The sequence below is a fragment of the Paroedura picta genome, chromosome 11, assembly GCF_049243985.1.
Source record: "Paroedura picta isolate Pp20150507F chromosome 11, Ppicta_v3.0, whole genome shotgun sequence".
Lineage (NCBI taxonomy): Eukaryota > Metazoa > Chordata > Lepidosauria > Squamata > Gekkonidae > Paroedura > Paroedura picta.
In genome coordinates, this window is record NC_135379.1 from 20,304,342 (window position 1) to 20,317,090 (window position 12,749).

Here is a 12,749-nt window from a genome sequence, read left to right on the forward strand (position 1 = left end):
CACAGAGTTGCGATAAGAGTTATTTTTCAAATATTTAAATTGCATAATTTATGTGGGAGTTTCAGAAATCAACATTTTTGAGTATAGAATCTTGACTTCCTTGATGGGTTTCTAAAAAAATTCCTCCACTATCTCAGAAATAGATATTAGATTAATTTTATTCTCACTTGTGCTATTCCAAGAAGTTGGATCATATTAACATTCAATCACTACTTTACTTTTTCATGTAGGACTTTTCTTTTTGTTCGAGATGGAAACCCAAATAAACGGAATGTGCACAATGAGACATCTATGCATTTGCTTTGTATGGGGCCTCAGATTATGATATCTGATGGAGCTCTTCAGCCTCGCTTGACTCGGCCCTTTGAGGACGATTTCAGAAGAGCAGATTGCTTGCAGATGATATTGAAATGGAAAGGAGCAAAGCTTGACCAAGGAGAATATGAAAGAGCAGCTATTGATGCTGTGGATAACAAAAAAAATACACCTTTGCACTATGCTGCTGCCTCAGGGATGAAGACCTGTGTAGAGGTAAATGTTAATAAAAATGTGTGTAGAACTTAATTACAAAGCATGTATTTATCTAAAAAGATAAATTCTAGTGAATTCTTGCCCATTATGTGGAAACGCATTATCCTTTCCCTTCCTATATATAATAATTAAATAATAAAATATGTTGGGGGCCGCTAGGGCCTCTCACTGCAGCCTACAACATGGCATCACCCAGGGTGCCTGGGATAGAGGACGTGCCACTGAGGCTCACCTTGTCAGCTGCCTGGGTCCAAGCTTCAACCCTTTTCCTGCAACCAGCTTTCCCCGCACTCCCATGGCAAGTACTGTGGGGGAACTACAAAGCCCAGCCAGCCGCTTGTAAAGTGGTCTTGGAGATAGTGTCTTCACCTTCCCAAGCAGTTCTAGACTGAGCGGGGCAGAGGGCAGCGTGGTGAGCACTGTTTAAAGGGCCCCTACAAACCACCACCTGCCCCCCCCAACCACCAATCACTGCTGGGATACCGGGGTGAGAACCACTGTGTGAGCACTGGCAGCTCCTGGGGCACTTTTAAAATGTTGTTTGCCCCACTTTCTGACTGCAATCACTATTGGGGGTGGGTGGACTTTGCCCCCTAGTTCCACCTAATGGACACAGCAATGGGCTGGGCAGGCCCCACGCTGATCCCTGCTCAGTCTGCCGCTGCCTCCTGTCTTTGGAGCGTGGCCCCATCTCCAGCCCACAGCTGCACTCATCCTTGGCCGCTGCAGTGTTGCTATCACCTGTCTTTGGCGGTTGGCCCTGAGGCGCAGCTATGCTGAGAGCTTCTCACTCTTCTAATGGCCATCTTCAGTGCCCAGTCCCAGGCCACAATGAGAGGCACTCACCACACTGCCACTGATGCAGCCTCCACTGCAGCCACCCATCTTCTGAGGCTGGGGTCGGGTCCAGCCCCAACTCCTTTGTCCTGGGCGCAATGAGTTCTTGCTTTGCCAGTGGCAGTCTTTGGCCCCTGGCCCCAAGCCACACTGAGAGCGGCTCACAACGATGGCCAGTCACGCCATTGTCAGGGCTGCCACGGCCTCCACCACCCCTCTTCCTTCTACCGGTGGGCTCCATGTTCCCCAGTCCTCTGCCTATCTGTCATGAGCAGGGGCGGGACAAATGGACGCAACGTCTGTATTCATTTCCATTACAGGAGGCCTGCTGGTAGATGTGTTTCCACATCAGTAAGGCAGATGGTAGTGGTAAAGAAGACCCAGTCTAGCTAATAATGCTACTATTAAAAGGCATTTAATATTGTATGTGAGAAACAAATGATGAAATGGCAGCCACAGTGTTATGTTTCTATATGTCATGAAAATAGCCACACATCAGGGGGTGGGGTGGACTTTGCTATTCTGTCATTGTCTTTAAAGCATGTTGTCTCTAAAATTTATAAAGTGAAAACTCGTAAAGCTGAGAGTTGATAGCAAAGAAAATTGTAGCTTTTTAAAAATGTATTGTACAGTATCTTCTGCTTAATCTAATCTTCCTAATGGGGAAGTCCACAAAAATAGTCCCAGAACATTTTATTAAACCCAGTAACCAATGGAGCTTCATCTGACCATTCTGCCCTGAAAATTACCTCCTCTTGAGCACTGTAAGCGCACTGTGCTTGACAGCTCAACAGCTGATTTGCATGCTGAAAGTAGGTTAACATAGAGGGGTATTCAAGAAGCTGCCTATCTGCAGTTCAATCTACTTAATTAAACATTTGATCCAAACCATCTTATTACGTTCTTTTCAGGTGGCACAGCCAACCGGCCCATTTTATTAAGCTTGTCTTTATTTTACTGGAAACTTGAAAACTGATGGGGAGCTTTACAGTTCTGTAGAGCTTTACAGTTAGCTACCTCTGAACCTTACCAGTGCATATTCTCTTTTACCTTCTTGCTGGAGTTTACTTGCAGGAAAATGTATGCGGGGAGCCTGACTTTCATTATTTATAGCAATACAGAGGAAGGGGTTGTCACTGGCAGAAGCTGTTGTACTGGTCCTTGCTTGTTTAGGCATTAACATTCCTATGATATGAAGGACAAGGAACGTGCTGCTGGCTCATGTGCTCCCTCCCTCATTTTCTCATATGTCAGCTGGACAAACTGGTGAGTACAAGCCATAGTTTGCCTTCTTTGTGTGTAAAGGCAAGTTATGGTTTGCCAAGAAAGAGGAAATGAGGCTTGAGTATGGTTATCGTTATGCAATGATGCATGAACTAAGTCCATAAGATTTGACATCGGCACCACCTTTGTATCCCCTCAGATCCTAGAAGTATTGTTGCCAGAAAATCAGTTCATGGGCAAAGTTTGTTCATTAAATTGGTTCAGGCCAGGCTTTTAAATGTTCATTCAGCCTATCACCATTCTTCATGGAGGATTGTCTACATTGTTCCACCAGTTGAAATGTGCCTATTTTAATGGATTTCTCAGAGGAATTTAAATTGGGTAGCTTTGTCTTACTTAAGTGACAAGCTTTTTGCAATCACAGCATTAGCTATTTTTACTTGTTACTAAAATAAGCAGTTTGTATACATTGCTATGCTTTTTAACCAGAATTTTCAAAGCTGCCGTTTTCCTTTCCATTGCCTTGTCTTTGTCTATGTTAGCCATGATATAGGTCGACATGTTATGTTGCAGGTGAGATATTACTATTAAAGTGATATTACTTTTAAGAAAAAAGAAATTGGCCTCCCCTAAAATTGAAGAGTTGGAGAAGAGAGATCAGAAAATGGATTACTGAACTCTCCCCACCTCCAGTTCAGAAATTAGATCTAGATTACCGTTGAGAATTTGATTCCCAGTATGAATTTTGGTGTTGTGTTTCCTGGCATTACATTGCTACTTGAATCTTAAAGGGAAAACACTGACAGGATCTTGAATGAAATGGGGGAAGGGGAGCTTTGGGCCACTCTTTACCAGCTGGCTGACTCATAAAACACTGAGGTCTCCTTAGCAGGTGCACCTTGCGCTTGGCCACCATCACAAGTTTCCTGATGTTTCTTACCTTGGCAACCTCTCCCCATGGTCATAGAGGGAACTAGTCCTTCCCTTTCCTTGGTAGCTGCAACAGGACAAAAGAACAAATAGTTGACTGTGTTCCCCATGGCACCTGTTTTATGGCAGTGACAGCTATCTTTTCTCAACATTTCTCAGTTTTGAGTTCTCCCATCTTAAAAACTCACAGTGCCATCCTAAGCAGAGTTCAGCCCTTCAAAGCCCATTGAAGTGAATGGGCTTAGAAGGGTGTAACTCTGTTTAGAGTGCCGCTGTAAATTGTGTCATTCAAAACTCTGGCACCCCATATCAGAATTCTCTCTCAAAATGTTTTCATGCCTGAATTAATAATAAATGAAGTAATTATTATTCATTTATTATTATTAAAAATATTTTTTTCTGTGAATGATGGGAAAATATTTTTTGTTGTTGAATTCTCAGTATTACTTGTTCACCTCTTCCAGTTTTTAGTCACTCACTAGGGGAAGCCATTTTGTTCAAATATTTCCCCCTAAGTTAGTTTAAAATTTTAATGTACTAAAGGGAGTTACCTGCAATAAAAATATTTAAGAGTAAGGTGATTCCCCAGTTGCTACATGGATCAGTTATTTGTGGTTCGAATGATAGACTGGAGATTATTTTTTTTTAATTTCCAGCAGAAACTTCTGGGAATCCCTGCCACTCTTGATAGGGCGAAAGTAGGGATGCCCTTGGTAAAGAGTCATATTCATCTTATTTTATTGAAATATTCCAGCAGAAGAAAGAACCTACCCTAGGCTACAACAAACAATTTAACAATGAATAAAGGTGGAAATACAGTTTATCTTATCTCTTCTTTTAATAGTTATCAAACAACCAAAATGGACTCTAGAGTTGTACCATTTTCAATGTAGCGTTTTCATCAGTGGTTTTTTCCTGAATATAAAAGAATACAATTAGTACATTTTTGTCAGTAATTATTACATAAGTACAAAAGAAAACATATTTTTCCTTATAACTTGGTTACCCCAATTTCAAATATCACATACCTCCTATTACTATTCTATGAGCATAAATATTGAAATATTGCAACAGCACACAATTTGCCCAGGAGAATTCATTTTCTAAATTTTGTTTCAACGAGCTGTTGAGAATTGATAAAAATCAACAGATTCATCTTAATACTGTTTTGGCACAGTATAGTGTACCTGAAGATCAGCTAGATTCTCCTGCACCTTAGGTTGCTATTTGTGAATTGGTTTTTAGTTGTGACGCTGTGAAAGATAGAATAATTATAAATCATACTAAATTTTTTCATTGCTATGGGAAAATTAAAAATGATTTTGATTGCTTAGCACATTTAAGTAACATCAGTAGCCCTAAGCTTAGAATGGCATTTACTATTCTACATTTCCAGACCATGCCAATGGCCTGTTTTGAAGGTAGATATGGTACTGGTTGATTCAAGGATCTGTGTTTGCAGACACTGGTTATAAAAGATGTAATTCATTATGTACTTCATTGCTTCCTCTATTCAGAGCCAAGATTTAAATTCTTGGGAAAGTTTCTTGTCAAGTATAATAGGTAAACAAAATCTGAGATATTAGGCATGTTATTGTTAGACTTAGACTTTTGCATTACCTATTACGTATCCTTATTTGCTTTGGCTGCAAGAAAAATCAGGTGTAGATTTGTGAAACATGATTTTATTTATTTGGTTAAATTCAAAGTTCTTGTGTAATGATGAATTTTAGGTTGTGTCTTGAAACTGTATAGCTATCTGATGATTGTTTGCAAGGTTCGCAATGGCCTTTGGCTACATGCAATAAATTTAACTCAACTCATCCCTAGTAGGGTGAGGGGGAGGTTATGTTCAATTTATTTTTCTTATATTTAGTTTTCTGGATGGGTTCCATCTTGGTTACTATTCATCTGGTTTGTGACAAATATGGATTGATGATGGATTCCCAGGGATGTATCTAGATAATTCCAGTTGATGAAGTATCTTTCTGTTTAACTTTCAGCTTCTAGTGAAACATGGTGGAGACTTGTTTGCTGAAAATGAAAATAAAGATACTCCTTGTGATTGTGCAGAGAAGCAGCATCACAAAGAATTGGCACTCAATCTAGAATCCCAGATGGTGTTCTCACGAGATCCTGAAGCTGAAAGCATTGAAGCAGAATATGCTGCTTTAGACAAAAGAGAGGTGAAATACAACTTGTATCTGATTACACTGAACTGAGCTATGCCTATCTAATCTCTTTGTCACAAAAGTGTACTTTGTCCACTCAGTGTACTAAAAATAAATGTATTCTTGATAAATATATTCTTGAAAGAGTAAGTTTACTAATCTGGAGAGCCAGGTTTGATTCCCCATTCCTCCACAGGCAGCCAGCTAGGTAACCATGGGCTAGTCACAGTCCTGTTAGCTGTTCTCACAGAGCAGTTCTGTCAGAGCACCCTCATCCCCACCTACCTCACAGGGTTTCTGTTGTGGGGAGAGGAGGGGAAGGCAATTGTAAGCTGCATTGAGACTCCTTCGGTAGTGAAAAGCAGGGTATAAAAACCAACTCTGCTTCTTGATCTTTATCTGTTGCAGAGGAAGAACACTGTCAGATATCTTTAAGGTTTCAAACAGCTCTAGAATATACACATAGAAGGAAATAGCACTGAAAGTTTCTCTGCTTAACTGATAACAAGAACTGAATTATCATGTAGAACTGGCAGGATGTAGTGGCTCATAAATTTTGCTGTTTTAACTGCGTCAGTTCCAAATAAGTTACTAATTTTGTGGCATGGATTTTGGAACTTGGTAAGTTCAGTAGTCTATCGTAAATAAAATGTCTTAAATAACATTTTATTTGGTGTTTTAAGTATATAAAAGTGATTTCAGAGAACTAAAATATTTTACATTGAACACCAAAATATTATAAACCTTGTCCTTACTATGAATCTGCCATGAGTAAAGCTTGGGAGTAAAGAGAACACAATTCCACAAAGTATACTCCCCATCTTTAACTGTGTTTAAGAGATCCCCAGTTTTGCTCTTGCACAAATTCTGGGAGGCAGTTAGCAAGTCAGTGTCTCTCGGCTATGCATCTTGTAATAATAGGCTGAATAAATTTCTGAATAAATTAATAAATTAATAGTTATAGTCTTGGAAGAGCCTTTATTGCTGCTTCCAAAGATAGTGTTTTCTCACATTGACTTCAAACTGGAGTGTTAGTGGTGGGGCTTCCAAGTGATGTTATGCAGTAATTGGATTTCCAGGCTTTGTCCATCCACATTATGCTGTTTCACAAACACATTTTATTCTAGTCTTTTCTGAAAGAATCCTGGCTAAGCACTGATAAAACTGTTCTGACCGAGCAGTGATATCAGGGCTCTCTCAGCCTCACCCACCCCACAGGGTGTCTGTTGTGGGGAGAGGAAAGGGAAGGCGACTGTAAGCCGCTTTGAGCCTCCTTCGGGTAGGGAAAAGCGGCATATAAGAGCCAACTCTTCTTCTTCTTCTTCTTCTTCTTCTTCTTCTTCTTCTTCTTCTTCTTCTTCTTCTTCTTCTTCTTCTTCTTCTTCTTCTTCTTCTTCTTCTTCTTCTTCTTCTTCTTCTTCTTCTTCTTCTTCTTCTTCTTCTTCTTCTTCTTCTTCTTCTTCTTCTTCTTCTTCTTCTTCTTCTTCTTCTTCTTCTTCTTCTTCTTCTTCTTCTTCTTCTTCTTCTTCTTCTTCTTCGTACATTAGGACTCTGTCTGGAAGGAATGGTATGCATTTTCCCACACTGCAAATGCCCCGGACCTTAGGGCACCATTTTCTCAGCAGTTTTCCCTGCCATACCATTGGAGAGATTTTTGAGGGTAACTTCTCTAGAGCTATAGCAATCTGTTACCTTTTATGTGTTACAGAGTTGTATATCAGTTATCAGTTATAATGCTATAACGCACGCATGAAGAAAAGGGAGGGCTGAGTCACTACAGCAGTCATTATAGCCTCCTAACTCAGAGCCAGTGTGGAAAGTGCACCCATGACTCCTTCATGTCGAACCTTCATTCCCAACATGGAGACTTCTGCATTTGTTACAGTGGTGAAAGGAAGACACAGAATCATCATTCTTTGGAATCAGCCTACAACAGTTATGGCCCAGTTCCCTGAAAGTCCAGTGCATCTATCCTTAACAGGGAATAGTTCAGTGAAGAGAGTTAATCTTATTAGGCTAATGAAAGACAAAGAAAGCTAGCTGTAACCTAATTAACATTGAATGCAATTATAGCAACCTATTATATTCTTTGCCATATTTGATCATTTCACCTTCACTGCTGGTTTTCTGGTTCACTACTTTAGTCCTTAAATAGAAAATGCTCATCATTTTCTAGACCTATGAAATAAAAGACAGCTTGGTTTAACTCTTGTATGAGTACAAGGTGACATTAAATCAAGATTGCACTTAAAGAACCACAAATTACATATATGCAGCACAGACCTGAGAATCTAAGGCGATCTCAAACTCCTATTGAGTCATTCATTCCTTATCATAAAGGGGAAGGAAAGGATCGTACAAATCAAAATAATTAACTTGTTTTATTAAAAATAACAGGCGCAAGTTGTATTTATTTGCTTTAATTGCCTTTGTGCTAATCTAAAAGGTAAAGGTATCCCCTGTGCAAGCACCAGGTCATGTCTGACCCCGAGGGTGACGCCCTCTAGCGTTTTCATGGCAGACTCAATACGGGGTGATTTGCCAGTGCCTTCCCCAGTCATTACCGTTTACCCCCCAGCAAGCTGGGTACTCATTTTACCAACCTCGGAAGGATGGAAGGCTGAGTCAACCTTGAGCCGGCTGCTGGGATTGAACTCCCAGCCTCATGGGCAGAGCTTCCAGACAACATTTCTGCTGCCTTACCACTCTGCGCCACAAGAGGCTCTTTGTGCTAGTATAATAGAGTCTTATGGGAGCTTTGTTTGACTCTTCCATTCAAAGTGTCCATATTTTATTTCATACTGGTGTTATCTTTCTCTCCCACCCATAGACCACCCATAAACAGTGCCATGCTTGTGGGTCTAAGCTCTCCTTTCCATTTCTGCTATTCATTTTGTGTATCTTTTGCAAACACAACATAGCCAGTCATTTTTTTGTCTATCTTTAGTAATTAGGCCCACATAAATTCCTGTTCTCACATTCACACTTTCCTGTGACACAGGATGTGGTTCTCTTCAACTGATGTAAGTAAAATCAATGGCCTACTGTTATCAGAAAAAGGTCTACCACTTTCTAAATGAAAGACATTTCTAGTATATGTCATATGGTTAATTTGACATTTTGTTTCCTTTTGAAGCCATATGAAGGACTCAGACCTCAGGACCTGCGGAGGCTCAAGGATATGCTAATTGTAGAATCTGCAGACATGCTTCAAGCCCCACTGTTTACTGCAGAAGCTTTGCTTCGAGCACATGGTAATTGAGAACTAGATTCAAATTATTTTAGTAACAAATATTGACAAAACATGCAGCATTAATAGATTGTCCTAATTGTGCTTTCCCCAAAATGAGATAATAGTTAATGCAGTCTGCTAAAGCAGTGGTCCCCAACCACTCAACGCTTGACAATTTTACTGAGGCCCGGTGGGGGGGGGTAGTTTACTCCTCTACTGCCCTAACGCTCTCTGATCGCTATGGTAATGTTTAAACATCCCTTCAAAATAAGATACAGACACGCGACAACAATGAACATAAGGAACATTTTATTTTCATGGAAATTTTAACTCATGACAATGACAAATCAATGGGAACCCTGAGCTTGTTTCTCTGCAACGAGATAGTCCCATCTGGGAGTGATGGGAGACAATGACACCCGAAGTGTGTTGTAAAGGGCCGGGGGGGGGGAGAGAGAAGGCATCCTTCGGCCCACCTCCAATTAATCAACGGACCACATGTGGTCTGCAGCCCACAGGTTGGGGATCGCTATGCTAGAGTATAATATTTCAACTTGCATTTACTGCTATTGCCCAAAGTTCTTGTATTGCAAAGAATGGAAACCTTTTGCATTAGGTGGGACCTACTACATTTGTCTTTCTAATGACCTGTAAGTTATTGTTGTTGAAATACTGTTCGAGTTGTTATAGTTGGTATGTTATTGTTATTGTTATATTGATATTGATACTGTTCTATGTAAATGTTCCAAAATGTTTTATGTAAACCGCCCAGAACCGTAGAGAACAGCAGTATTAAAAATTAATTAATTAATTAATTCTGCTTAGAACCTCAGTGATGAAAATTAGCCAGAAAGAATTGGACAAAGGTTAGTTGGCCTCTTTCTTGCATTTCCTGGATTATCTAGCAATACAATTCCTAGGATTTTAAAAGTATTTCTGGTATGGGAAAGCTCACTCTTCTTTCCTAGCATACTATAATGCTAAATACATGGAATGACTCTAAGCTGGTGTAGCAAAATGCTTCATAAGGCATGAAATAGAAATTTTGTTTCCTCACTCTGGGTTTGGGGAGAATCAGGGTACATATTGCTGTGTAGCCTCCATCTCCTTTTTACACAATGACACAGTCTTTTTACTGAATGCACAGAAACATAGAAAACACCTGCCTTGTGTATAACAATCTATGTGCATTCAGCCCTCCCTTGGTAGTGGTCACTGGTATCAAGCTGCAGCTCACTACTAAGAAATAAGTCTCTTCAATATATTAATAGGACCGTTACAAGGAATCTTGCATATATGTTGTAGTGTATAACTGTCCCTTGATGGTAATTGCATATTGCTGAGCTTCGTCTCTCTTTCAGTATCTATATCTTTTAACAATTTGCCTTCTAATTTTATTTAAGACTGGGACAGGGAGAAGTTACTTGAAGCTTGGATGTCTAATCCAGAAAATTGCTGCCAACGTTCAGGTGTTCAAATGCCAACTCCTCCTCCAAGTGGATATAATGCTTGGGACACGCTTCCTTCACCAAGAACTCCTCGGACTACTCGCTCTTCTATCACTTCACCAGATGAAATCAGCCTGTCACCAGGAGACATTGAGACAACTTTGGTACGTTTAATCCTTGTGCTAACTTCCTGCCTATGATAAAAGACCACGTAAGGTAACTAAGAAATTGCCTTTATATTACGTTTCAGGGTTGCTAAAAAAATGCCTTTCTGATTTTTGCCATATGGTTTTCCTGCACCTGCTTGGCATATAAAACTATTGCCATATAAAACTATTTCTGAAAATAATCAAGGAATCAAGAAGTGATTGTGCTTGATGCACTTATCTTACTTGCTTTTCTAACTATAGCATTTTGCTACAGTTCATGCTCTTCAGATGGTTAGAAGGGCATTCTGCCCACTATGCCACACGTGGCTCCCCACTACATGGTGGGAGGTTCCATGCTTCTTTTTCCATAATCAAGGTACAGCTCCCAGCCTGCAGCTGGCAGCCATTTCACGTTATTTTCCATTTAGGTGTTGGGTGTTCACCTGCCTACTGCCACCCGCTGCCCTCTGGTTGTCCTTTGAGCAATCCAATAATTTTTTAAAGCATAATGTTGATTGTGTTACCATGCAAATCCCCCCCTCGCCACATTATAATAGACCAACATTATAATGTAGGGACAAAACAAGCAGTAAGGTTTAATGTAGCCTTCTCCATGCAATTACCCATCTATGAAGTTCCTTTCCTTTCTATTTTGGGGGGTGGGGTGGGTAGGTTTTGATGCCATGCACTTGTATTGTTTCTTCATTCTCCCATTCCTCCTTCTCATCCACTATCACTCCCAGGATGTTTTCTTTCTTTCTTTTTTACAGTGTTATGATGTTATAACACTACTACTTATGCTGAAGAGGTACATAAGGACATAATTAGCATGCTTCATAATTATTGAATTGGTGGAGGAGAAAAGAAATGCTGTATCCAGTTCGACAATTGCCAGCCATTTTCATAGAGAAAGAAGTGGGGAAATCTTTGAACTGGTGGCAGCTTACAACACATTCAGCCTTTTTTCATTTTTTAATGTTATGATATTATAACATTAGAATGCATGTATACTCACAAAAAAAGTTCTGTCGCTGATGAAGTACATGACGATACAGCCACATAACCCCTTTTCAAAAGAAATGTAGAACACATGGGGAGGGTCGAATCCAAATTCAATAAAAATTTCCCTAAAATAAATGCCCTTTTGCAGAAGGGATGCTGCAAAGTCAAAGCCAATTTGGTGTAGCAGTTAAGAACAGCAGCTTCTAATCTAGTGAACCAGGCTTGATTCCCCGCTCCACTTGGAGCCAGCTTGGCGACCTTGGTTTAGTCTCAGTCCTGATAGAGCTGTTTTCACACTGCAGTTCTGTCAAAGCTCTCTCAGCCCCACCTACCTCTCAGGGTGCCTGTTGTGAGGAGAGGAAGGAAAGGCGATTGTAAACGGCTTTGAGACTCCTTCAGGTAGTGAAAAGCAGGGTATAAAACCAACTTTTCTTCTTCCAGCATCAGCTGGGGATTCTACTTGTCAGGAAATGGGTAACACGTTTGGAAAACTCATGTTTATCTGTAAACTTGCAGTATCTTATCTCCACAGATATGGGCAGAAATGACAAGATTCATTGTCGTTAAATGATTTCCAGTGTTTCTTCTGAGAACTAGTTAGCTACAAGCTGCAATGAAATGAGTGGGCAATGAAAAGATTTATTAAAGACTTTTTCTAAGCTGTGTATTCTCATAAGAGTTCAGCTTCTTTTCTTCAGAAGCTTTGCAGTGCTGGTGATGAGACAGTGCACTGCATCTCTTTATTTGTTTCTATAGGTTTCTCCAGACCTGTCCCTTTTCTCTCTGTCTTAATATGATAAGAAAAGCCATTTGATTCTCAGTATTTAAAATATCATGTGTACTTGTGGAAATATCTTTTTAAATCGATTGGAAATAATGAGGGAAAATGTAACACGTTGATTAAAAAGATGGTAGGAACTTGAAGCACCAGGTCTAGTGTGTCAAAGAAGAATTCGCTGTACCTCAGGAATACCTTCCATAGCATCCAATGACCACTTTTCTTATATACTTTTCTTCATCCACAGTGTGAAATCTGTATGTGTAATATTTCTATATTTGAAGACCCAGTGGATATGCCTTGTGGACATGAATTTTGTAGAGCATGCTGGGAGGCGTAAGTATACATGTTAAAGGCTTTTAAACAAACCAAAACAAAAATTACTACTATTTAGTTTGATATGTTGGCTTGTTCCTGAAGAGACTCAGGATTCCATTATATGGAAAT

The 12,749-nt window shown here is 40.0% G+C and overlaps 1 protein-coding gene across 9 annotated transcripts in view; it reads left to right on the forward strand.

Moving 5' to 3' along the window:
- Positions 1–12,749, forward strand: part of ANKIB1 (ankyrin repeat and IBR domain containing 1) — a 61,364-nt gene that overhangs the window by 21,958 nt on the left and 26,657 nt on the right. For 8 of the 9 annotated variants that reach the window (XM_077303850.1, XM_077303842.1, XM_077303847.1 and 5 more), the window contains exons 3-7: positions 231–531; positions 5,526–5,708; positions 8,830–8,947; positions 10,329–10,537; positions 12,550–12,638. In XM_077303850.1, coding sequence (XP_077159965.1) covers positions 231–531; positions 5,526–5,708; positions 8,830–8,947; positions 10,329–10,537; positions 12,550–12,638 — 900 coding nt within the window. Of the gene's footprint in view, positions 1–230; positions 532–585; positions 2,635–5,525; positions 5,709–8,829; positions 8,948–10,328; positions 10,538–12,549; positions 12,639–12,749 lie in introns of those variants that run through there. The other variant, XM_077303851.1, reaches the window with a different exon arrangement.